Source organism: Bos taurus, chromosome 26 (assembly GCF_002263795.3).
Source record: "Bos taurus isolate L1 Dominette 01449 registration number 42190680 breed Hereford chromosome 26, ARS-UCD2.0, whole genome shotgun sequence".
Lineage (NCBI taxonomy): Eukaryota > Metazoa > Chordata > Mammalia > Artiodactyla > Bovidae > Bos > Bos taurus.
Genome location: NC_037353.1, coordinates 37,039,885 through 37,066,152, shown reverse-complemented (window position 1 = coordinate 37,066,152; position 26,268 = coordinate 37,039,885). Strand labels below are relative to the sequence as shown.

General features: G+C 44.0%; 1 protein-coding gene across 2 annotated transcripts; it reads left to right on the top strand.

Moving 5' to 3' along the window:
• C26H10orf82 (chromosome 26 C10orf82 homolog) lies at positions 1-7,731 on the top strand. Of its 2 annotated transcripts, none has more exons than NM_001101253.2 (6): positions 1-24; positions 1,247-1,310; positions 4,562-4,780; positions 6,447-6,633; positions 7,148-7,248; positions 7,367-7,731. In NM_001101253.2, the coding sequence occupies exons 2-6, from the start codon at positions 1,256-1,258 to the stop codon at positions 7,510-7,512; spliced, it is 708 nt and encodes a 235-aa protein (NP_001094723.1). In that variant the 5' UTR covers positions 1-24; positions 1,247-1,255; the 3' UTR covers positions 7,513-7,731. The 2 variants fall into 2 exon arrangements, with proteins under 2 accessions (NP_001094723.1, XP_005225810.1); XM_005225753.5 differs by lacking the exon at positions 1-24 and adding an exon at positions 254-1,147.
• The last annotated feature ends 18,537 nt before the right edge of the window (positions 7,732-26,268 follow it).

The following is a 26,268-nucleotide window of genomic DNA, read 5'->3' as shown; positions in this document are numbered from 1 at the left end:
GGGCTGTGATCCAGGCCAGCCCAGGTGAGGACCCTGGAGTGGGGCAAGGGTGGGGAAGCGGGGTGTCCGCGCTTTCTGATTGGTTTTCCGGCCCCACCCCCAGCGTAGCTCCTCCCTAGCCTCTTCCCTTCTGCCTCCTCCAGGCAGGCCTCCAGTAGTGGTGAGCAGCCCATCACCCACCCGCGCAGATCGCCGCCGTATCCCCAACCACGCGCACGCACTCCTGTCCCCACCGGGCTTCTCAGGTGGCTCAGCGGTGAAGAATCTGCCTACCACGCTGGAAACGTGGGTTGGATCCCTGGGTCGGGAAGATCCCCTGGAGAAGGAAATGGCAACCCACTCCAGTATTCTTGCCTAGGAAATCCCGTGGACAGAGGAGCCTGGCAGGCTATAGTCCGCAAGCAACTAAACCACCACCACCACCACCAATCCTGCGCCCAGAGTTTAGACCGTCTGACCTCCTTGGACTCAGAAATCTTCAAACAAGTTTCTTAACCTCTTTGTGCTTTTATCATCTGTAAAACCGGGACTGAAATAGAAATTAACCCTTAGGGCAGCGGTGAGGATTTAACAAGGCTTCCCTTAGTGGCTCAAATGGTACAGAATCTGCCTGCAGTGCTGGAGACCAGAGTTCGATCCCTGGTTGGGAAAGATACCCTGGAGAAGGAAATGGCAGGAATGCAGTCCTGTCTTCAGCTGTGTGGTGGCAAGTGAATGTCTGAACTATTAAAATTCCCATCACTGCTGAGTATACCCTGATGGAGACCCTCTCCTCTACCCCTGAGGCCATTTGTCCTGGCCACGAAGGCATCATTTCTGAGATTAACTGGCTGGTCAGGGTAGATGCCAGATGCAGGACCTGGCCTGTATTAAGGCAAGCACAGGCCATCCTGGAAGGAGGAAGGGGTCTGGCCCTGGAGACAGCATCCATGTAAACTGATGCTGTGTGGTACCCCACCTGCTGCCCTCCGCAACCACCGCTTGGACTCCATGCCAACTTTAGAGACTTCTGATGGCAAGAGCGATCAGCCACAGCTTACTCCAGCCACAGCTTACTCTAATTCTTCATTATATCCTGTGCATTGAATGTTTAGTGGCATCCTTGGCTAATGCCAGTGCTTTCTCTCTGTCCCAATTCCCTGGCAAGGTTAGTTTTACTCCCAAGGGCTCTGGCACATGTGCAGTGAGTTCTCTAGGAAGGGACTTCCGATGAGATGATTTCATTCCCTCTTCCCTTCATTAACAGAGCAAAATCATGGAGTCTTCCAAGACCTTCATGAGACAGATGCCGATCACACCAGGCTACAGTGGTAAGTGGTGACGGGCCCAGCAGGGGGACCATTTCTGTCTCTTCCTTGCCCCGTTATCCATGTCTGACCAGTTTAATGGGCCAGTAAGGCACTTTAGCGTTTAAGAGACCTGTTGAAAGTGCTCCATTGTTGAAGATGGCAGATCACTGTGTTCTGATAAGTGGAGAAATATAATCTAGGGAGAATTCCATGGACTGTTCCATGGGGTCGCGAAGAGTCGGACATGACTGAGCAACTTTCACTTTCACTTTCAAATCTCCCAGGACATGGTCTGGTATCCAGGAAGCACTTATCTCATGTCTCTTACATGCATTGGACCCGGGTAGACACAGATGAGTAAACTGAGGCTCTGCTCTTCTTTCCAGTTGTGCTATTCTCAAACACTAGGGCTGTCCTTATGGTCCCATTTCTTCCTGTGTCCCCTAGAGGGAGGTGGCCAATTACTCTGGTTTGTTGGGAACGGTCACAGTTTTAGCCCTGAAAGTCCTGCATCCCAGGAAACCCCTCAGCCCTTGGCAAGTCAGCAGAACTAGTCACTCTATCCGAAGGCTTCTCCTTCTCAGCCTTCTGGGCTACTGAAAATTTACTAAATCACATCACGGTGGGTGTCGAGCCTAGTGCTCCCCAGAAGCCCTCTGCTCTCACATACAGGTATTCTCAGGAGGTGAGATTCATGGAGAGTATTCCAAGGCTGCCCATGCTCACCTTGGTCCTACTGGTTGGTTAAGAGAATAAGCTTTGGATTTTAATAAACTGGGATTCCAATCTCTTCCTGGCCATTATCTATGTGATTGTAAGTAGGTTACTTACCTCTGTATGGTAAGGAGAAATTTCTATAAAATGGTTGTTTTAGTTTTCTAGGGCTGTTGTATAAAACAGCAGATATTTATTCTTTTACAGTTCTGGAGGCCAGGAGTCTGAAATGAGGTATGGGCAGGACCACACTCTTTGATGGGCCCTGGTGTTCCTTGTCTTATGGCAGCATCACTCCAGTCTCTGCCCCCATCTTCTCGTGACTTTTCTCGTGGCCATCGGCTCAGTGTCTCTGTGTCTTTGTTTCTCAGATCACCCTCTCCTTTCTTTTAGAAGGAAGCTAGCCATTGGATTTGGGAGTCCATCCTCAATCTAAGATGATCTCATTTCTGAAACCTTAATTACACCTGCAAAGACTCTATTTCCTGATAGGTTCACCTTCAGGTTTCAGGGGTTAGGACTTGGGTAGATCTATTGATTCAGCCCACTATATGGGGTAGGGATAGGTTCCTCATAAGACTATTGTGAAGATTGAAGGAGCTTTGTTGTTGTTCAGCCACTAAGTGGTGTCCAACTCTTTGCGACCCCATGGACTGCAGCACGCTAGGCTTCCCTGTCCTTCACCATCTCCCGGAGCTGGCTCAAATTCATGTCCATTGAGTGGGAGATGCCATCCAACTATCTCATCCTGTGTCACCCCCTTATCCTTTTGCCTTCATTCTTTCCCAGCATCAGGATCTTTTCTAATGAGTTGGCTCTTCGAATCAGGTGGTCAAATTATTGGAGTTTCAGCATCAGTCCTTCAAAATTCAGGGTTGATTTCCTTTAAGATTGACTGGTTTGATCTCCTTGCAGTCCAAGGGACTCTCAATAGTTTTCTCCAGCACCTTAGCTCAAAAGCATCAATTCTTCGGCACTCAGTCTTCTTTACAATCCAGCTCTCACATCCATATGTGACTACTGGGAAAACCATAGCTTTGACTATACAGACCTTTGTCGGCAAAGTGATGTCTCTGCTTTTTAATATGCTGTCTACGTTTGTCATAGCTTTCCTTATAAAAAGTTCAGTTCAGTTCAGTCGCTCAGTCGTGTCCGATTCTTTGAGACCCCATGAACCACAGCACGCCAAGCCTCCCTGTCCATCACCAACTCCCGGAGTTTACCCAAACTCACGTCCATTGAGTCGATGATGCCACCTAACCATCTCATCCTCTGTCATCCCCTACTCCTCCTGCCTTCAATCTTTCCCAGCATCAGGGTCTTTTCAAATGAGTTAGATCTTTGCATCAAGTGGCCAAAATATTATGTGAAACAATCTTTCACATTCTCAATTTCACTAAAGGAGCTGACATACATTTGAAATATCTTGGCCTTTAGCAAGACTCAATAAAGGTTGTTTGTAAAAAAAAATAATAATAAAGGTTGTTTGTATTTCTGTGTGTGTGTGTGTGTGTGTGCATACATATACACAATCAGGTAAAATCTATGCAGATCAGAGTAGACCCTGATGAAGAAGAACCACTGTGATGAGGTCCCTGGGTGTCTAGGGTCTCCTCCATGTTGTTAGTGTATCTTTTAATTGTCTTTTAATTGTCCAACATGTCTTTTAATCTCCCAAGTCCAACTGGGAGCCTGGGTAGTGGATGGAAGGCTTCCAGCACTGTCAAGAACAGTCTAATAATTCGAGTCCTCCAGAGGAGATTTCTTGCCAGTGCAGAGGGTGAGGGTTACTGCCTTCAACTCTGAGGCCAGCTTTTCTTACCTGGGGATAAAAGCAAAAATGTTGAGCTTCAATAATGAGACTTATATATTTATTTATTTATTTGCAATTTAAAGCTAAGCCTTAACCAGTTTTTTTTTCATTCTTTGTTCTTTTTAAAAATGGCCTTATTATGACAACATTATAGTACTTAGGATTCAGCATCCAGTTTAAATAAATAGTTGTGTTTTACCCATACTAATTGTAATGATTATATGTTATTTTGTGGGAAATGCTGAAAAATTGTGCTCAGGGTGGGTCTCACAGATAATGAATTTACCTTTTTGTGTAATAGGTCTCAGCTTTTAATAAGCCCGCAATTTTCTGATGGTCCGGCAAGAAAGATCCCAAATTGCATTTGGAAAGTGTCAAGGAAAATAAGCTTTCTCTTTAAAAAGATGAATAATTTCAATTACTCCTCAGACTATCATTTTGGCCCATTAAATGCTTTCCCCATTTGCCATTCGGGCTGACATCGGGGGCTTTGCTATCAAAGAACATTACTGTCATCGCCTTTGTGGAAACGGGCTTTCCCTCCCCACTCCAAGGTCATTTTTTGTGGCCTTGGGAGGACCCAGCCACAGTGGAAATAATAGCATGGCTTGTATTCATGGCCTTTGAGGAAATGCATCGTTGTCGGCCAAGGAAGAAATGGCCAGGGCTGGGCAGAGATTCTGGGGGTTTGGGCAGGATCTGAATCTCTTGCTGAAGGTTGTGATTCCCTCCTCGACTCTTGCAGGCTTCGTGCCCTACCTGAGCTGCCAGGGCACCTCCAGCGAGGACAACATGGCCAACTGTCTGAAAATCTTCCAGGAGAACACACGGCGGTGTAAAGACCAGCTGGAGGAATTCCACTGCTCTGTGGCCACTGCCCCAAAACTGAAACCTGTCCGCTCGGAAGGGACGGTCCTGCGGACACTGCACCAGTATTACCGGCAGTACCATCCCTTAAGTCTGGGTACTGGCTTCTGGACACTGGCTCCCCCTTCACCCTGGGCCCCATTGCAGGGCCTGACTGGCTCACTGAGCAGCCACCAAGAGTACCGTTCCAGATCCCCAGGCGTCTATGCAAAGTGGAGAGGCTCAGTTGCTTAAAAGGAGAAAGAAACATATCCAGGGGGAGAGGGAGACAGCTGGAGAAGAGGGTTCTGGTACTCAGCTCCCTGGGTGGTCATCACGGAGGTTCAGAGAGCAGCTGTGGTCTCAGTGTGCATGTGTGCTAAGTCGCTTCAGTCGTGTCCGACTCTGACCCTAGGGACTGTAGCCCACCAGGCTCCTCTGTCCATGGGATTCTCCAGGCAAAAAATACTGGAGCGCATCACCACGCCCTCCTCCAGGGGATCTTCCTGATCCAGGGATTGAATCCACATCTCTCATGTCTCCTGTATTGGCAGGCGGGTTCTCTACCACTAGCGCCACCTGGGAAGCCCCTGTGGTCTCAGTAGTTATGGCTTTTTAGTTGCTTTCTCTGTGCCCAGCATCGTTATTTCATTAACCACCCATGACAGCCATATGAAGTCGATACTATTATTCCCACTTGAGCATAGTGTCCCTTGTCTGAGGTCAGACTTGGGGTTTGAACCCAGCTCCTCCAGGTGCTAGCTGGGCAGGAAGGGGTTTTGCACTGAATAACAACCATAATAATAGTGGAAAAAAAACAGCTGATGATATGACTGTATAATGTTAATCATCAAAACAGTGATTTATCCTAGCTGGTTTTTAAGGTCTAACACCCAACAGGAAAAGTAAAGGACTGATTACCTTTATTATTATTACTGTAACTGGGGACTTTTCAATACATGGTAACTCACATGTTTGTCATGCTTTGGAAATTTCCCAGCCATTTATAAGAAGCACCAGCCTAAGAGTTTGGGCTTTAGCCCAGCTCTGTGACTCTTTGCTGTGTGACGTAGGGCAGGTGACTTCCCATCTCTGGGCTACAGTTCCTTCATCTAAGGCAGGGAAGGATGGACTAGACACTCCCTAGGGTGCCTTCCAACTCTGAGGTTCTGGGACTCTCTGGTCTAATTCAATTCTTACAGCAACTGGAGGAGACAGAGGGCAGGCAGTTATCTTTCATCTCACAAATGTAAAATTGCAGAAGGTCAGCCCACCAGGCGGCCAGAGCTAGGTGTGATGTGCTTTTTCCTGACCTACATGCTTCTCTTGATTCCCTTAGTTAAATCATCAAGGAGCATCAAATGCCTGAAGCTTTTGTGTTGTTGTTGTTAGTCTGAGAAAAGAGTGGGATCCGTTTAAGAGCAATAATGGGAATCAGAGAAACGCGGGTCTAAATCCTGGCCCTGTCACTCCCTTGCTCTGTGACTCGGCCAAGATTCTCTTCACCTCTCTGAGGTCTCAATGTCCTGCTCCATGAAAGTGTTGGTGATAATAGCACCGACTTCTTAGAGTTTATAAGACAATGAGATGAGAGAGAGAGCCTATGTAAATCCCCACCAAACGCAGACACACAGAATAAACCAACCAGTGGTAGCTGTCCTCATCACATCTCAGGGCCTAGGGCTCTCCCCAGGGCTGATTGTTGGGATGCTGATTGGCTTGGGAGTGCCGCCCACTGGATGGCTTCTCAAAGCCCTCAAGGAAGCATGACATCTTTTTCACAGAATGCAAGAATATAAAGAAACCTCTCCATGAGCCCCCTATCCCCGGCTGGGCAGGCTACCTGCCGAGAGCCAGGGTCACTGAATTAGGCTGCTCCACGCGGTACACCGTCATGGCCAGAAACTGCTACAGGGACTTCCTGGACCTCATGGAGCGGGCCAAACAAGCACACCTGAAACCATATGAGAAGTAAGTCTGGCTAGGGTGGTAACTGCAGAAAGCCAGAACCAGGGGAAGAGCCGATCAGGGTTTCTAGATGCCCCCAGCCCAAAGCTACGACTGATTTTTTTGTGTGTCTGATTTGTTTTTGCAAGGCGGCCATGTTTATAATTGCAGGACCTTCCAAGTAGGAAGCCACATCCTGCCCCCCAGCTCCCCACTTGCACCCAACAAGCTCCAGGAACCCTGCTTCTGGCCTTTGCTGGTTTGCAGCGAGAGGCTGGGAGTAAAAACCAACAGGGCCCCCCACCCCCGTCCTGGCAGCGACCTGAGGCTCAAGGTTGCTGAAGAAAGGATGGTAGGACACTGCTGGGAGTGGGGCTCTTGTGGCCTCAGTTTTCTGTTCTGTAAGATGGAGATGATGATCCTTGAAGGTAAATTGTCAGGATCAGAAATGAATATACTGTGCTCATATGGGACCTGCATAGATTATACTTATTTTTATCAGTAAAAGGAATAACTATGACTTTTGTTCTTACTTTAGAATATATGGAGTTAAGTCCACACCACCTCCTCCTACTCCTCCTCCAAAAGTTTTGTTGCATGAAGGGCTGCTGCCAAAATATCCGGATTTCTCTATTCCAGGTAAGAAGGGACTTTCTTTCCTGGCCTGCTGTTTTTAAAGCGGGCAGGATGTTTGCAGTAGCCCCTCTGCTTCGCTGGACCACCTGCCTTCGATGCGTGGAGCTGGTTTCTCTTTCAGGTGCGCGGTGTCCTACCCTCAGCCGAGCCTTGATGGAGGACCCCAGGCCCCTGATGACGTGTGGCTGTCCTCAGAGGCCAAGTGTTTGGTGCAGTGGGAAGATTTATCTAGAGCCACTGTCTGGAGGAAAGGACATGGAAGGGTAGGAGTGGAGAGCTTCCTAAGGAGAGGCGAATATTACCGGGGGATCAGAAGCTTCCCGTCCTCACACGAGAGTGCTTCACACACCCGACAGACATAGGGGAAATTTCCTAAGAATCCTTTTCACTGCCACCTGCATCCTGACCGTTGGGCAATAATATGTCATTCTTGATAAAGGCCTTTTATCATCATGTGAGAATAAAGAGGAAATACTGCTCAACCTTCTGAAGCTTTCTGTAGATTTTCTGCAGGTTCCGTTGACCCTGATGGGTGGGACCATCTCTTCCTGACCCCAGGGTAACATTGTGTGCTTGGTAACATTGTGGCTGAAGCTCTAGCCCAGCCCTCTAATGAGTCGGCCCCCATCAGTCACCTTGGGTCATGGTGTGGCAGTCCCCAACATGGGCACAGAACCATGCCCACCCCAACCCCATTGTTTCAGAACCCCAGGCCAGGAAAGCCATTGTACTGGTTTCCTAAGGCTGCTGCACGGGTACCACAAACCGGGTGGGATAAGACAGCAGAAATTTATTGTCTCATAGTTCTGGAAGCTAGAAGTCCTCTTTTAAGGTATTAGCAGGGTCATGCACCCTCTGAAACCTTGGGAGAGAATCACTCCTTGCTCTTCCTCACCTCCTGGTGTGTGTGTGTGTGCGTGCACACATGTGCACACGCGCATGAGTGTGCTTAGTAATATCCAACTCTTTGCAATCCTAAGGACTACAGCCCGCCAGGCTCCTCCATCCATGGGATTCGTCAGGCAAGAATACTGGAGTGGGTTGCCATTTCCTTCTCCAGGGGATCTTCCTGACCCAGGGATCAAACCCAAGCCTCTTGTGTCTCCTGCATTGGTAGGCAGATTCTTTACCTCTGAGCTACCTGGGGAGCCCACCTCCTGGGGTTTGCTGTTAATCCTTGGTGATCTTTGGTGCATAATTCCAGTCTCTGTCATTGTGTGACTTCCCTGTGTCCCTGTGTCTTCACATGGCCGTGTTCTAGTGAGGACACCAGTCATACTGCCTGAGGGCTCACCCTTCTCCAGTATGCCCTCTTCTTAATTACAATTACACCTGCAACCATCATATTTCCAAACAAGTCACATTCTGAGGTACTGCGATTAGGGCCTCAATTATCCTTTTGGGGGAGGGTGGGAGTCGGGGGTCTGGGGGAGACACAATTCAACCCTTAACACTGGCTGAATTTCTATCACTGACAGGCACTCTCACTGACTTTACTCTGAAGCCATTGGCATAAAGAAGAAATCAAAAGTAGTAGTTCCTGGGGTCATAAGGCCATTGTTATTAATATCAAAAGTTTCAAAACCGCCTGCCAGGCCAGGAACTTCCCCAGTTAAGACTTTGCCTTCCAGCGCAGGGAGTGTGGGTTCAGTCCCTGCCTGGGGAGCTAGGATCCTGTATGCCTCATGGCCAGAAAACCAAAACATAAAAACATAGAAACAATATTGCAACAACTTCAATAAAGACTTAAAAAAAACTGCTGGGGCAAAAGATGAACTGAGCCACTCTTGGGAGTTTTCCCCCAAGGTGGGAATTTTCACCTGGGCTCTCTGGATCCCCAAGTTTCCATGGGTAGAAATCAGTAGTCATGTCTTTGACTCTGATGGGAAACAAAGAACTGAGATGAGAAAAAAGTTACACTTTTGTTTTCACTAACGTCCAAGTGAAATATAATATTTCCTTTGTTGATGAATGTAGGCAACAAACCACGCTGTACCTGTCACCTTGGCCCAAAATAAATCCCAGATCTTTTCATATCATATGACATTTGTTGCAAACAGCTTGAAATAATGTTGATCAGTACTTGTAATTATAGTTGTTATTGAAGATACTGTATCTACTCTCTAACATTGTTCTTCAATGTATGTATAAGCAAACACTTATCACAAATTTTTTCTTTTTAGTTTCTTGATAGTATTTCAATATAATTAGTTTGCTAATTATATTTCTCATGTATTATACTTTACACATTAAAAAACATTGTTCTGAGAAGAGGTCCAAGGTTCGCCAGACAGCCAGAGGGTCCAGGGCACAGACATGGAAAGGAACCCTACCTGGGGAACAACTGAAGACGTGTGTAAAAGATGAGTGTCATACAAAACAACACCCCAAACCCAATGGGACGTGACATTACAATGCATCCTGTTATTAAAAGATGATGTAGGACGTCCCTGGTAGTACAACAGATAAGACTCCACCTGCCAATGCAGGAGACACAGATACAGTCCCTGGTCCAGGAAGGTTCCACATGCCGTGGGGCAACTACGCCCATGCACCACAACTCCCGAGCCTGCATGCTGCAAGTACTGAAGCCCGCATGCCCTACAGCCTGTGCTCCACAACACGAGAAGCCGCTGTAACGAGAAGGCTGTGCCTCGCAATGAAGAGTAGCACCTGTTTGTCGAAACTAGAGAAAGCCACAAAGATCTATAGCACAGCCAAAAATAAATCATTAATTAAAAAGATAATGTGATAGGAGAATGCTACTGTGAAAAAATATTTATGGTAATAGTACGTGAGAAAAGCAGCGAACAACAAACTCATGAGTACACACACACACAGACACACACACACAAACACACACATAATAATTCTGTTTTTCTGTTTAAAAATAAGGTCAGAGGGGTAAAGGGAGCTAACCCATAATACTAACATTTGGCTGATGGTATTATTTGTGTTTTTTACCTTCTTGTGTTTGTCCCAATTTTCTACAGCCAACAGGTATTGCTTTCACATTCAAAAAATATTGTTTTCCTTATTTGAATTGATAAAATCCTCTTTTGAAGAGATTAATAAATAATCTTTTAGAGATCCCGTGTTTAAAGGAAAAAGCTACTCAATAGAAAGTAGTTGCATGATCTTTCAAGGGCTAGGACCTAGTTAAGTGAATAGTTGGGGGCTTTTCCAGCTTTTTTTTTTTTTTTATACCCTGGGAGAGTGATCCCACAGTCCTGGGAAGGAGATTGATCCCTCATCTGCTTCAGGCTGCTGGTCCAGGCTGCTGCATGCATACTGGCCCCTCAGAAATGAAGAACACAAGAGGCAGTTATGCCTGTTCCACTCTCCCTAACGTACAGAGTTTGCAGATGTCTGTTCTGGACCTAAAGTTTTGAAGTCTCTGCCCATGAAATTAAGGGATCAGTTCAGTTCAGTCACTCAGTCGTGTCTGACTCTGCAACCCCATGGACTGCAGCATGCAAAGCTTCCCTGTCCATCACCAATTCCCGGAGCTTGCTCAAACTCACGTCCATCGAGTCAGTGATGCCATCCAACCATCTCATCCTCTGTCGTCCCCTTCTCCTCCTGCCTTCAATCTTTCCCAGCATTAGGGTCTTTTCCAGTGAGTCAGTTCTTTCCATCAGGTGGCCAAAGTATTGGAGTTTCTGCTTCAGCTTCCAATGAATATTCAGCACTGATTTCCTTTAGGATTGACTGGTTTGATCTCTTTGCAGTCCAAGGGACTCTCAAGAGTCTTCTCCAACACCACAGCTCAAAAGCACCATTTCTTCCGGGCTCAGCTTTCTTTATAGTTCAACTCTTACATCCATACCTGACTACTGGAAAAACCATAGCTTTGAGTAGATGGACCTTTGTCGGCCAAGTAATGTCTCTGCTTTTTACTATGCTGTCTAGGTTGGTCATGGCTTTTCTTACAAGGAGCTTCTGCTGCTACTGCTAAGTCACTTCAGTTGTATCCGACTCTGTGTGACCCCATAGACGGCAGCCCACCAGGCTCCCCCGTCCCTGGGATTCTCCAGGCAAGAACACTGGAGTGGATTGCCATTTCCTTCTCCAATGCATGAACATGAAAAGTGAAAGTGAAGGTGAAGTCACTCAGTCGTGTCCGACTCTTCGTGACCCCATGGACTGCAGCCTACCAGGCTCCTCCATCCATGGGATTTTTCCAGGCAAGAGTACTGGAGTGGGGTGCCATTGCCTTCTCCATTACAAGGAGCAAGTGTCTTTTAATTTCATGGCTGAAGTCACCATCTGCAGTGATTTGGAGCTCCGAAAAATAAAGTCTCTCACTATTTCCATTGTTTCCCCATCTACTTGCCATGAATTGATGGGATCAGATGCCATGATCTTAGTTTTTTGAGTGTTGAGGGTTTTTTAAATTAATTAATTTATTTTAATTGGAGGCTAATTACAATAATGTAGTGGTTTTTGCCATACATTGACATGAATCAGCCATGGGTGTACATGTGTCCCCCGTCCTGAACCCCCCTCCCACCTGCTTCCCCATCCCATCCCTCAGGTTCATCCCAGTGCACCCACCCTGAGCACCCTGTTTCATGCATCGAACCTGAACTGGCGATCTATTTCACATATGGTAATATATATGTTTTAATGCTATTCTCTCAAATCATCTCACCCTCACATTCTCCCATAGAGTCCAAAAGTCTGTTCTTTTGGACTACGTCTCTTTTGCTGTCTACCACATAGGGTCATCATTATCATCTTTCTAAATTCCATATATATACATTAATATACTGTATTGGTATTTTTCTATCTGATTTACTTCACTTTGTATAATAGGCTCCAGTTTCATCCACTTCATTAGAACTGATTCAAATGCATTCTTTTTAATAGCTGAGTAATATTCCATTGTGTATATGTACCACAGCTTTCTTATCCACTTGTCTGCCGATGGACATCTAGGTTGCTTCCATGTCCTAGCTATTGTAAACAGTGCTGCGATTAACATTGGATGTACATGTGTCTCTTTCAATTCTGGTTTCCTCAGTGTGTATACCTAGCAGTGGGATTGTTGGGTGTATGGGAGTTCTATTTCCAGTTTTTTAAGGAATCTCCACACTGTTCTCCATAGTGGCTGTACTAGTTTGCATTCCCACCAACAGTGTAAGAAGGTTCCTTTTTCTCCGCAACCTCTCCAGCATTTATTGTTTGTAGACTTTTTGATAGCAGTCATTCTGACTGGTATGAGATGGTACTTCATTGTGGTTTTAATTTGCATTTCTCTGATAATGAGTGATGTTGAGCATCTTTTCATGTGTTAGCCATCTGTATGTCTTCTTTGGAGAAATGTCTGTTTAGTTCTTTGGTCCATTTTTTGATTGGGTTGTTTGCCTTTCTGGAATTGAACTGCATGAGCTGCTTGTATATTTTTGAGATTAATTTGTCAGTTGCTTCGTTTGCTATTATTTTCTCCCATTCTGAAAGCTGTCTTCACCTTGCTTAGAGTTTCCTTCGTTGTGCAAAAGCTTTTAAGTTTAATTAGGTCCCATTTGTTTATTTTTGCTTTTATTTCCATTACTCTGGGAGGTGGGTCATAGAGGATCCTGCTATGATTTATGTCAGAGAGTGTTTTGCCTATGTTTTCCTTTAGGAGTTTTATAGTTTCTGGTCTTACATTTAGATCTTTAATCCATTTTGAGTTTATTTTTGTGTATGGTGTTAGAAAGTGCTTTAGTTTTCATTCTTTTACAAATGGTTTACCAATTTTCCCAGCACCACTTGTTAAAGAGATTGTCTTTTCTTCATTGTTATATTCTTGCCTCCTTTGTCAAAGATAAGGTGTCCATAGGTGCATGGATTTATCTCTTGGCTTTCTATTTTGTTCCACTGATCTATATTTTTGTCTTTGTGCCAGTACCCTACTGTCTAAATGACTGTAGCTTTGTAGTATAGTCTGAAGTCAGATAGGTTGATTCCTCCAGTTCCATTCTTCTTTCTCAAGATGGCTTTTTCTATTTGAGGCTTTTTGTATTTCCATACAAACTATGAAATTATTTGTTCTATTTCTCTGAAAAATACCATTGGTAGCTTGATAGGGATTGCATTGAATCTATAGATTGTTTTGTATAGTATACTCATTTTCACTATATTGATTCTTCCAATCCCTGAACATGGTATATTTCTCCATCTATTTGTGTCATCTTTGATTTCTTTCATCAGTGTTTTATAGTTTTCTATATATAGGTCTTTTGTTTCTTTAGGTAGATTTATTCTTAAGTATTTTATTCTTTTCATTGCAATGGTGAATGGAATTGTTTCTTTAATTTCTCTTTCTTTTTTCTCATTGTTAGTGTATGGAATGCAAGGGATTTCTGTGTGTTAATTTTATATCTTGCAACTTTACTATATTCATTGATTAGCTCTAGTAATTTTCAGGTGGTGTCTTTAGGGTTTTCTATGTAGAGGATCATGTCATCTGCAAACAGTGAGAGTTTAACTTCTTTTCCAATCTGGATTCCTTTTATTTCTTTTTCTTTTCTGATTGCTGTGGCTAAAACTTCCAAAACTATGTTGAATAGTAGTGGTGAAACTGGGCACCCTTGTCTTGTTCCTGACTTTAGGGGAAATTCTTTCAATTTTTCACCATTGAGGATAATGTTTGCTGTGGGTTTATCATATATGGCTTTTAGTATGTTGGGTATGTTCCTTCTATGCCTGCTTTCTGGAGGGTTTTTATCATAAATGGATGTTGAATTTTGTCAAAGGCTTTCTTTGCATCTATTGAGATAATCATATGGTTTTATCTTTCAATTTGTTTATCTGGTGTATCACATTGATTGATTTGTGAATATTGAAGAATCCTTGCATCCCTGGGATAAAGCCCACTTGGTCATGATGTATGATCTTTTAAATACGTTGTTGGATTCTGTTTGCTAGAATTTTGTTAAGGATTTTTGCATCTATGTTCATCAGTGATATTGGCCTGTAGTTTTCTTTTTTTTGTGGCATCTTTGGTTTTGGTATTAGGGTGATGGTGGTCTAATAGAATGAGTTTGGCAGTTTACCTTCCTCTGCAATTTTCTGGAAGAGTTTGAGTAGGATAGATGTTACCTAGTCTCTAAATTTTTGATATAATTCACCTGTGAAGCCATCTGGTCCTGGGCTTTTGTTTGTTGGAAGATTTTTGACTACAGTTTTTATTTCCATGCTTGTGATGGGTCTGTTAAGATTTTCTATTTCTTCCTGGTTCAATTTTGAAAGGTTATTACTTTTCTAAGAATTCGTCCCTGGGATGGGTCTCTGTCCCTAACTCTTTTTTCTCTCTTTTTGTCTTTTATATTTTGTCCTACCTCCTTTCAAAGAGAATGGGCTGTCTTTCTGGGTGACTGGTGTCCTCCACCAGCGTTCAGAAGTTGTTTTGTGGAAGTTGCTCAGCATTCAAATGATCTTTTGATGAATTTGTGGGGGAGAAAGTGGTCTCTCCATCCTATTCTTCCGCCATCTTAGGGCTGCTGCCAAGTGTTGAGTTTTAAGCCAGCTTTTTCACTCTCCTCTTTCACTTTCATCAAGAGGCACTTTAGTTCTTCACTTTCTGCCATAAGGGTGGTATCATCTGTGTATCTGTAGTTATTGATATTTCTCCCAGCAATCTTGATTCCAGCTTGTGCTTCTTCCAACCCAGCGTTTCTCATGATGTACTCTGCATATAAGTTAAATACGCAGGGTGATGATATACAGCCTTGACGTACTCCTTTCCCAATTTGGTACCAGTCTGTTGTTCCATGTCCAGTTCTAACTGTTGCTTCTTGATCTGCACACAGATTTCTCAGGAGGCAGGTCAGGTGGTCTGGTATTACCATCTCTTTCAGAATTTTCCACAGTCAAAGGCTTTGGCATAGTCAATAAAGCAGAAGTAGATGTTTTTCTGGAACTCTCTTCCTTTTTCCATGATTCAGCAGATGTCGGCAATTTGATGTCTTGTTCCTCTGCCTTTTCTGCATCCAGCTTGAACATCTGAATGTTCATGGTTCATGTACTGTTGACGCCTGGCTTGGAGAATTTTGAACATTACTTTGCTGGCATGTGAGATGAGTGCAATTGTGCAGTAGTTTGAACATTCTATGGCATTGCCTTTCTTTGGGATTGGAATGAAAACTGACCTTTTCCAGTCCTGTGACCAGTGCTGAGTTTTCCAAATTTGCTGGCATATTGAGTGCTGCACTTTCACAGCATCATCTTTTAGGATTTGAAATAGCTCAGCTGGAATTCTATCACCTCCATTAGCTTTGTTCGTAGTGATGCTTTCTAAGGCCCACTTGACTTCACATTCCAGGATGTCTAGCTCTAGGTGAGTGATCACACCATCGTGGTTATCTGGGTCATGAAGATCTTCTTTGTATAGTTCTTCTGTGTTACTCCAGGTATCTCTTGACTTCCTACTTTTGCATTCCAGTCCCCTATGATGAAAAGGACATCTTTATTGGGTGTTAGTTCTAGAAGGTCTTGTAGGTTGTCAGGGAACTGTTCAACTTCAGCTTCTTCAGCATTACTGATCAGGGCATAGACTTGGATTACTGTGATATTGAATGGTTTGCCTTGGAAACAAACAGAGATCATTCTGTCATTTTTGAGATTTCACCCAAGAACTGCATTTCATATTCTCTTGTTGACTATGATGGCTACTCCATTTCCTCTAATGGATTCTTGCCCACAGTAGTAGATATAATGGTCATTTGAATTAAATTCACCCATTCCAGTACATTTTAGTTCACTGATTCCTAAAATGTTGATATTCACTCTTGCCATCTCCTGTTTGACTACTTCCAATTTAGCTTGATTCATGGACCTAACATTCCAGGTTCCTATGCAATATTGTTCCTTATAGCATCAGACTTTTCTTCCATTACCAGTCACATCCACAACTGGGTGTTTTTTTTTTTTTTTGGCTCTGGCTCAATCTCTTCATTCTTTCTGGAATTATTGCTCCACTCTTCCCCAGTAGCACATTGGGCAGCTACTGACCTGGGAAGTTCATTTCAGTGTCATATCTTTTTGCCTTTTCATACGCTTCACGGGGTTCTCAAGGCAAGAATACTGAAGTGGTTTGCCATTCCCTTCTCCAGCGGACCATGTTTTTTTTTTAATTAAGGAATACCGAGACTGAAATCTGGGGCATTCCTGGTGGCTGGAGCTTTCCTGGTGGCTCAGATGGTAATTTGCCTGAAATTCGAGAGAGCCGGTTTTAATCCCTGGGTCGGGAAGATCCCCTGGAGGAGGGCATGGCAACCCACTCCAGTATTCTCACCTGAAGAATCCCATGGACAGAGGAGCCTGGTGGGCTACAGTCCATGGGGTCACAAAGAGTCAGACACAACTGAGCAACTAACACTTTCAGGACTGAAACCACTTTGTGTAACAGCCCTCATCTTAATTTCACTCATGGGACTGAATCATGTCAATATTGAAGTCACTAGCTAATTCATTTGGCACTGATCTTTAAAAATGACTTGAGCAGTAAAACAAAAACAAAAACCAACAACCCAATGGCAGAAATAACCAAATTGAACAAAGGCAATTAAAAGATTGTCTAATAGTATGTATCTAATTTTTCTACAACTTCATGATTAAGATCACCAAGTTCAATATGCAAATCAAACTCCTTTTGTTGAAACAGTTCCGCATTGCAATTCTTTCCCTTAATCTTTATCCTTTGTTTCTCCCTAGCCTATAATTTCTGGAGCATCATCTGTCAGGGGAGCGAGAGGTGATTTTACTGCGTAGCAAATTATCATTATTAGCACAAGCTGCATCTGTAATGAGCTCACTCTTGCCGCTAAAAACAATTCTATTACCTGATGAGACAAAATCCCTTGGATCTGGAAATGCTAAAGAAACGGAGGGTATGGGTTCGTATGTTTTCTTATGACAACGGGGCCTTTTGTGGGGATTGTTTGAATTCTGTGGCAGTTAAAGTGCTCCTTTGGGGTCCCTTCTCTCTCTTTCTGTGGGAGAATTGACAGTTTCTCTGTATTCTGGATGTTGGGAGGGGATGCCTGTCCCCGTCCCATGACTGGTGGCTCTAAACAGGATCTCAGCTATGGCTTTAACCTTGTTCCAGCATGGCTGAAAAGCATGTGGCCAGGAGTCAGACGGTCCTTGAGTTCAGATCTCAACTCTGTTGTTTTTTTTTTTTCTTTCCTGGCTGTGTAACTCTGGATATTTTCCTTAATCTCTGAGCTTCATATTTCTATCTAAAAAAACTAATGATTTTATTTATTTTTTGGCTGTACTGGATCTTCATTGCTGTGTGGGATATTCTTTAGTTTCAGTGAGTGGGGGTTACTCTCTACTTGCAATGTGCTGGCTTCTCATTGCAGTGGCTTCTCTTGTTGCTGAGAACTTGGGCTTCAGTATTTGTGGCACGAGGCCTCAGTAGTTGCCAACCCTAGGCTCTAGAGCACAGGTTCAATAGTTGTGGCCCATGGGCTTAGTTGCCCTGTGGCACGTGAGATCTTCCCGGACCAGGGATGAAACCTGTGTCTCCTGCATCAGCTGGCAGATTCTTTACCACTGAGACACCAGGGAAGCCCAGATTTCTATTTTGATAAAAACGGAAGATAACAGAAGAGCCAACCCAATTTCATGAGTTTGAAGAGATTAGGTATATAAATCTGACCCACCTATGCTCAGTAAATATTATCCCTTATCTTTGGGGTAAAGGAACTTGGGGTACATTGCTGGAGCTGACATGGATTGAGAGTGGGCAAGTGATGAGTCCACATACTGGGTTCTCAATGGAAGAGGGTTCAGAACCTAGGGCTCCTGGCCCCTAGTGAACTGCTCTTTTCACTGCTGTACTTTTCTTCCAGGCATTCTAACCCTGCGAGGCAGGCAGAACAGATGTGATTGGCCAAAAATAAAACAGCAGCAGCCGCCTCATTAATATGCTTGCTCACGTCAGATTCTGGTCCTTTACCTGGAATAGCTTACTTAATTGGTATTGTTGTTTAGTTGCTCAGTCGGATGCTTAGTTACCCCAGTGGACTGTAGCCTGCCAGGCTTCCCTGTCCATGGGATTTCCCAGGCAAGAATACTTAAGTGGGTTGCCATTTCCTCCTCCAGGGGATCTTCCCGACCCAGGGACCGAACCCCATCTCCTGCATTGGCAGCATTGGCAGATGGGTTCTTTACTATTGAGCCACCAGGGAAGCTCTTAATTAATACTACTTAGTATATATACTTTCATTTAACAGATGAGGAAACTGAGGCACACAGAAGTTAAACAATTCACTCAGGGCCATTTTTCCCAGAAAAAAATGCCGGTGGCCATTCAAAGGCAGCTGATCCATCCCTGATAAAAATCGCATGTCAGTATTTGGATACAAACTGGGCTTGTCTGGATTCTCCAAAGACGGAGAAGAAGCACGTGCCCATCCCCCCTTTCCTGACCAGCATAGGGAACCACCAGGAACAGGCACCAAGCACTCCATGACCTAGAGGAGCTGGCCACCCAGCCCCAGGGTCTTCAGGCCTTGTTTCTCGTTTGTGTTCCCCTCAAGGTCACACCAAAGACAGCTTTCCCCAGGTCTCTCTTGTCTGCCTTGGACGCATCCCGCTGCCCTCCACACTCCCAGACTCCAGCTTCAGTTGACCTCAAATCACTCCTATTTGCTTAAGCTCAATCCAATTTTGGCACATGCTCTTAAATTAGTTTAAGAGCATTTCAGACTAATTTTATGATTTGTGTGCACACTTATCATATCTGCAACCTTGTAACGTTTTATTTCCCTTGGTTGTCCTTTTCCTCCTTTTACCTACCTTTGAACATTTTGAAGACCAGTGTCTTGGAGAAGGAAATGGCAACCCGCTCCAGTAGTCTTGCCTGAAGAATCCCACAGACAGAGGAGGCTGGTGGGCTATAGTCCATGAGGTCACAAAGAGTCAGACACGATCGAGCGACTAACACTACTACTAACCAGTGTCTCAAAAACCTTTCTATGAGGTTTATGGCCATGAATGTAGTGTTTTGTCTGGTGCTACCTCAGCCTCCTGCTCTGAGGGTATTCATCCTTTCAATGAACAAAAATCACTGCAGCCCTTCTTTCTAAACCTGGGGACTGAATGCTTTTTCTGTAAAGGGCCAGATAGTCAATATTTTAGGTCATATGTTCTCTGCTGCAACTATTCAGTTCTGCTGTTTGCACAGGAAAGTTGAGATAGACAATATGTAAATGTATATGTGGCTGTGTTCCAATAAAACTTTATTTATAGACACTAAAATGTTAATTCCATATCATTTTCATGTATCAGGAAAGATTGCCCTTTTGAATTAAAAAAATTTTTAAATGTGAAAACCATTCATAGCTAGCAGGCTGTACAAAACCAGGTGGCCTGTGGCCCTAAGTCACTGACCCCTGCTCTAAACCAGAACTTAACCCAAAAGGTTGATGCTAGTCAGGATTAAGTTGTAAGTGCTTTCTTTAGTAAGCAGGATAGGTCAAGCAAGTGCTCTTCTGAGAGAGACATCCTTCAGGAGGATCACAGATCGATCCCCTTGTGCCCCAGAAAACACAATGTAATTCAAACTCACTCCCAAGAGGGAGAGGACGGGGGTGATGTCAGTCTCAGTTTAGTCAGGAGAAGGTTTGTGGTTGCTTGAGAGAAAAGGTAGAAATAAAAACCTGTAGAGGTTTTTCATACCCTGCGTTAAAGTTAAAATCTAATTTAGATGAAAATGGATGCATAGAAATTAACCATGCATACGAGGCTTTCGTCATTAGGCTGTGTACCCTCTAACGATAGCTTTACCAAATTTATTCCCTTGGCTTGAAAATAAAGATGCTTTTTGAAATTTGATTTTGTTGTTTTACAAATCGTTTTAGCTTTGTGAATCGTGCAAACTCCATTTCTGATCTGCCTCAAACAAAAACAGAGCATTAAAGTGTTTAAGGTTCAATCAAAGGCTCGCTGCGAGCGGCACAATATTAAAATAACAGAAAAATCAATTCAATATTTATTTGGAACATGATTTGTCACAAATAGCATTCTAATAGATAACACTGATTATATGGTAGCAAATGTAATTTATATATACCGAGGTCTGTGCCTTTGTCAGAGTCATCATTAAGGAATTTGACACGTATGCAGGAGAACAATAAATGTCAACTGAAATATATACCAGTTAGATATAAATGGGATGCTGAAATGAGTGATGCTGGCATATGCTATACTTACAGGTAATAATACACAGTCTAAAGTAGCTTGCGTTTTCAAACAAGAACTCTTTTTATGTTGTCATTTAAAATATCTCATATTTCTGAAGGTCAGGAATAAATGGCACTATTAGCATTAAAAGCTAGTCAAAGAAAAAGTAATTTGTTGTTCATTTAACATACCATTTTGTGAAAGAGCTTTGTAAAATATTCACATTTTTTTCCCCCTACAGAGGCTTAGAAGACAGGATGAAGATGCTGGTTCTTAATGGAGGGCTTTGTGCTGCATCTTTGTTGCTGTTAACATCCTGGTTCAGTGAGATCTTTGTAGAATTATGAGGTTTGTGCCTGAGCCAGTAAACGCTAAGAAATAAAGCTGTTTACTTAGGCGTGGTCTTGGCTGGCTCCATCAGGGTGCTGTCTGGGTGCTGGATGTGGTCCTTATCAGTAGTAGCCACCGGCACAGGGGTGACGGCCGAACACTGAGGACAAGACTGTCCGGAGCTGATGATGGAGAGTTTTGGTGCAATAGACACAGGGCCCCGAGAGTAAGAGGAGGGAAGCTCTTACTCTGTGTCTTGGGAACAGTAACAGATAAATCAGGGTTCAAGTCCAAATGCAGAGGGGGGGCCATCTTGGGGTCTTAGAAACCTTTCATCTGCGACCCTGCCTACCAGCTGCAGATCCCGAACTCCAAATTATTGTAACTCCCCTCTCCTTTTTTCTCTTAAATTTGGATAAAAAGTGAAAACTACCAAAAAATAACATTGACCAACACCATTGTAATTACCACCTGGAATTGGCCAAGATAAGCCTTTTGTCATAATGCTTCAAATCCCTTTGTTAATTAAAAATATGACACCACCAATAAAGAAGGATTTTAAATGGCCTTGTTTTGATATTTTGGACCACATTTGTGGCAGAGAATGAGATGGTTAGATAGAATCAGCGACTCAGTGGGTGTAAATTTGCGCAAACTCCAGGAGATAGTGGACAGAGGAGCCTGAAGTGTATACTACAGTCCATGGGGTCGCAAAGAGTCGGGCATGACTTAGTGACTAAACAACAATAACAACCACATCTGCAGTGAGTAGCTGTATTTTGTGAACAGAAATGTATATAAATGGTAACTTCTGTGTCTAGATGCTATCTTCCTGATGCTTGCTTTTCTCTTCAACAGAACATTTGGGAGATGTACTTATGGTGATACATGTGGACCCCAGCTCCTTCTCTGTTGTTGCTGAAGTTGTATTTTGGGTAATTGGATGGGTGCAAATTACTTCCCTGGTGGCTCAGATGGTAAAGCGTCTGCCTACAATGCGGGAGACCTGGGTTCAATCCCTGGGTCGGGAAGATTCCCTAGAGAAGGAAATGGCAACCCACTCCAGTACTCTTGCCTGGAAGATCCTATGGACGGAGGAGGCTGGTAGGCTGCAGTCCATGGTCACAAAGAGTCGGACACAACTGAGTGACTTCACTTAAATGTACCTAAAAAATTCATTTGTATTCCCTCAATGACTAGTGGAAATGAATCTCAAACATTTGTGATCCAGGTATCTCTTTATGTGTTGCCTGCTTATGTCATTTTGTCCGCTTTCCTATGTGGCTGGTCTTTCCTTCATGTATTCTGAATACCAATCCTTTGTTGAGTCCACTTCATATACCTTCTCTGAGGCTGTGCTTGTCTTCAGTCCTGATCTTTGGTGTCTATGTCACTCTTACAGAATAGCTCAGGGCTGCCTGCCCTTCCTGCTTCCTTTATTGATTGTTTATCATGTGCTGGGCACTGAACTATCTTATTTAATCATCACAGCCACCCTGTGTGGGGGAGAGGGGATACTGTTATTCCTGGGAGGTTGAGAAGGGAAGGAGCCAACCCAGGTGATACAGGCAGAGAGAGAGCTGGGAACCCAAGGCCAACTCCCTCTTCCTTCAGAGCCAGGCATTTAAGTCCTGTATCATTTAAAAGAGGAAAGATGGCAAAGTGTCCTTACGAACTTTTAGAAGGAAACACATGTGGCACTTCTCAGCCTTAGCTGTGAGTCTCCCAGGAGTTTTACAAACTGCTGATGCTGGGCCTCAACTCAGAAATCCTACTTGGTCTAGGGTGTGGCCTGGACATGAGCTTTTTTTTTTTTTTAATCTCTCTGAGCGATGCTGCTACATAGCCAAGGCTGAGAACCTTTGTTCTTTAATTTGTAGTTTTATTGAGATCTAGGAAGTCTAAAAGGTATCAGACAAGGACCTATTTCACAGCATCAGGCTGAGAGCGTACATGCTGTATAGGGCTTCAAGAACAAAACATTTTTGAAAATACAAAGGAAAAAGGAGAATGAAAGAAAACCCCCAAGGTACTGAACTCAGACCCTTTAGTTCTGCTGCAAATAAGAGGCTTTCTTATAAAGGGAGGGGCAGACTCCTTCTGGCTTCATTCTTAGAATCTCAGGGGCTGAATCACCAGCCATTCTCTTCAATCCCCAATCCCTGCGAGCACAATGCCATTCACAAAATTGCTAAAGGAGCAATTTCTGCATTCTCAGAACTGAGTGGTAGCTATACCCACTCTGCCCAATAAGTGTGCCTTCCTCTGCCATCCCCAAGCCCTGAAAATGCCTCCTTCTTCCTCCAACCAACCTGTTTAGTCACGGGGGCCCCAGGTCTGAGTGAGCAGGTCAGCTGGGGGCCGTTGGGAGGCCAAGTGGGCTACACTCTGCTGTGATCCTGGCAGCTCTGCCTGTGGCGGCACTGAGCCCCCTAAGTTCTGAGCACAGACTCCCCATCCGCTCATTGGCCTTGGATGAAGACCACATAGGCCGAGGGCCTAGCCAGCTCAGGAAGGAAAGCTGAAACCTGACCCTGACCCAGTGTGAGGTCAGGGAGGTGAGTCCTCTGGGTAGCCCGGGGTTACAGCATCTGCAGAAACTTTGTAGGACCTGCGGCCAGGCTGCAGTTACAGGCCCTGTGAGTGGCTGCTCTAGGCCCTCCCACTGACTTTCTGGTTTTCTCTCAGGGAGAGGGATAAATTGGGTGAAGTATCTTCCTGCAATAGCACAATCCAATTTTCTTTTTTCTTCTGGCCCTGCCCCATAGCATCTGGGATCTTAGTTCCCCAACCAGGGGATTAATTCTCACCCCTGCATTGGAAAAGCAGTCTTAACACAGGATGGCCAGAGAAGTCCTCCAATTTCTTAGTATTATAGAACTCTTTATGTATTATATTTTTTGAAAAAAGCTTAAAATCAACACACAATTTGGACAATTCACAGAAAAAGAAACACAGAAGGCCACTAAACACTGAAAAAATATTCACTTTTCATTTATCACAAAACAAACACAAATTGTAGCAAAAGAAAAAGCACTTTCAGGTACCTAATAGACAAAAAGCTAGACAATTTACCAAGCTGGTGAAGGTGCAAAACCCTCTCGTGTTAGAACAAACCATATGGAATTATCAATATTTGACTTTTTTGGCTCCCAAGAGCAATAATTTCACATAGTTCAGCCTATCGTGTTGTTGGTCAGCATGTAGATTGGAATGCAATTTAGCAACACTGATCAAAATAAACATTCTGAAGGAGATCAGCCCTGGGATTTCTTTGGAAGGAATGATGCTAAAGCTGAAACTCCAGTACTTTGGCCACCTCGTGCGAAGAGTTGACTCATTAAAAAAGACTCTGACGCTGGGAGGGATTGGGGGCAGGAGGAGAAGGGGATGACAGAGGATGAGATGGCTGGATGGCATCACTGACTCAATGGATGTGAGTCTGGGTGAACTCCGGGAGTTGGTGATGGACAGGGAGGCCTGGCGTGCTGTGATTCATGGGGTCGAAAAGAGTCGGACACGACTGAGCGACTGAACTGAACTGAACTGAAACATTTCTTGGACAAATTTATATCATGTTAGAATATCATAAAAGGATCACTGCATGAATATTCCTAATAGGAAAATTTTGTGTGTCCATCAGCAAAAACAACCACACCACATACATCCCTCGATGGACTCTGTGAAGCCACACAAAGAATGAAGACAACCTTTCTGGACCATTAGAGAATAATATCCAAATTTACTGTTAGTGAGAAAAGCAAGGTGAGAACAGTGTGTATTGTATGTTTCCATTTGTTTGAAAAGGGAAGTGACTAAGAAAGTTAAAGTACAAAAACTATAGACTGTTGTCCAGAATAAAAGCTACCTGGCTATAAGGCTAAAAGACCAAGATTTGAGAGATTCAAGGCAAGAAGCAGGCAAGACCTTCATTCAGAATTGTTTCTATGATCCTGGAACCAACAGAACTACTATAAACAAGTTCCCATCTCTTGACAACCAGAGGTTAAAGTAAAAAAAGGTTGCAGCCCTGTTTTTGAACAATGCTTGGGGATCCCAGAAAAAAAAATGCCAAGAGGTTTACAAAATGTTGGATGGCCAGAAAGAGGAAAACTTCTAAGAAGTAAATCAAAACTAAAAGAACAAGTACCTTGTATGTATAGAACTTATACTTATCCAGAGAATTTAATTTTTCTGAAAAAATTAGTAGGACACTTATTGTTGTTCAGCTGCTCTGTCATGTCTGGCTCTTAGTGATCCCTTGAACTGCAGCATACCAGGGTTCCCTGCCCTTCACTATCTCCCGGAGTTTACTCAAACTCCTGTCCATTGAATTGATGATGCCATCCAACCATCGTCGTCTATTACCCCCTTTTCTCCTGCCCTCAATCTTTCCCAGTGTCAGGGGCTTTTCCAATGAGTTGGGTTTTCACATCAGGTGGCTAAAGTATTGGAGTTTCAGCTTCAGCATCAGTCCTTCTAATGAATATTCAGGACTGATTTCCTTTAGGATTGACTGGTTTGATCTCTGTGCTGTCCAAGGGACTCTCAAGAATCCTCTCCAGCACCACAATTCAAAAGCATCAATTCTTCAGTGCTCAGCCTTCTTTATGGTCCAACTCTCACAACCATACATGACTACTGGAAATACCATAGCTTTGACTAAGGGAATCTTTGTTGCTGTCTACATTTGTCATAGCTTATAAATTCTTTTTTAAAAAAGGGAGATATAGGGCTGGGATCGGAGAAGGCAATGGCAACCCACTCCAGTACTCTTGCCTGAAAAATCCCATGGATGGAGGAGCCTGGTAGGCTGCAGTCCATGGGGTCGCTAAGAGTCGGACATGACTGGGTGACTTCACTTTCACTTTTCACTTTCATGCATTGGAGGAGGAAATGGCAACCCACTCCAGTATTCTTGCCTGGAGAATCCCAGGGACGGTGGGGCCTGGTGGGCTCCCTTCTATGGGGTCGCACAGAGTCGGACACGACTGAAGCGACTTAGCAGCAGCAGCAGCAGCAGCAGCAGGGCTGGGATATGTGAGATAGGTGTGCAAATATTCTATACAGAAACTATTTCAGGGAGAACTCAAGTTGTCTCTGGGAAGAGGAAGTGAGAGGCCCTAGGGCATAGCTGGAAGGACAGGACCTTGGGTAAAAGCTCACTTCTGCATTGTTTACATTTTGTGCCATGTTCGTGTAGTAAATTCTTTTAAAGCTCTTCTCCTTCCATGGTGGAGGCAGATTCCACCTAGATTACCCCCAGAGTCACTCATGCCACAGGCTGCTCTTACATGGGGTCTTACACGGGGTACCCCAGGATACTGCAAGCTGAGTGGGCAACATGTGGAAGCAATCTTTTCAAGCAGGACAGAATTCCACTGTCTAAGGATATAAAATCCATTAGGACAGGATACACAAAGTATCCTGGAAGAGAGAGATGGTGGAGGAGGTGGACCAATAGAATGTTTTAGGCATTATCTGTGGCCAAGTTGGCTCCAGTCCCCCAAA

What these genes read in the sequence shown, in the direction of transcription:
- C26H10orf82 (XM_005225753.5), top strand. Translation starts at nt 1,013, where the DNA reads ATGGCAAGAGCGATCAGCCACAGCTTACTCCAGCCACAGCTTACTCTA. An exon ending in TGTCCCAATTCCCTGGCAAG is followed by an intron (nt 1,148 to 1,246) that starts GTTAGTTTTACT and finishes CTTCATTAACAG; the next exon opens with AGCAAAATCATGGAGTCTTC. An exon ending in GTACCATCCCTTAAGTCTGG is followed by an intron (nt 4,781 to 6,446) that starts GTACTGGCTTCT and finishes TCTTTTTCACAG; the next exon opens with AATGCAAGAATATAAAGAAA.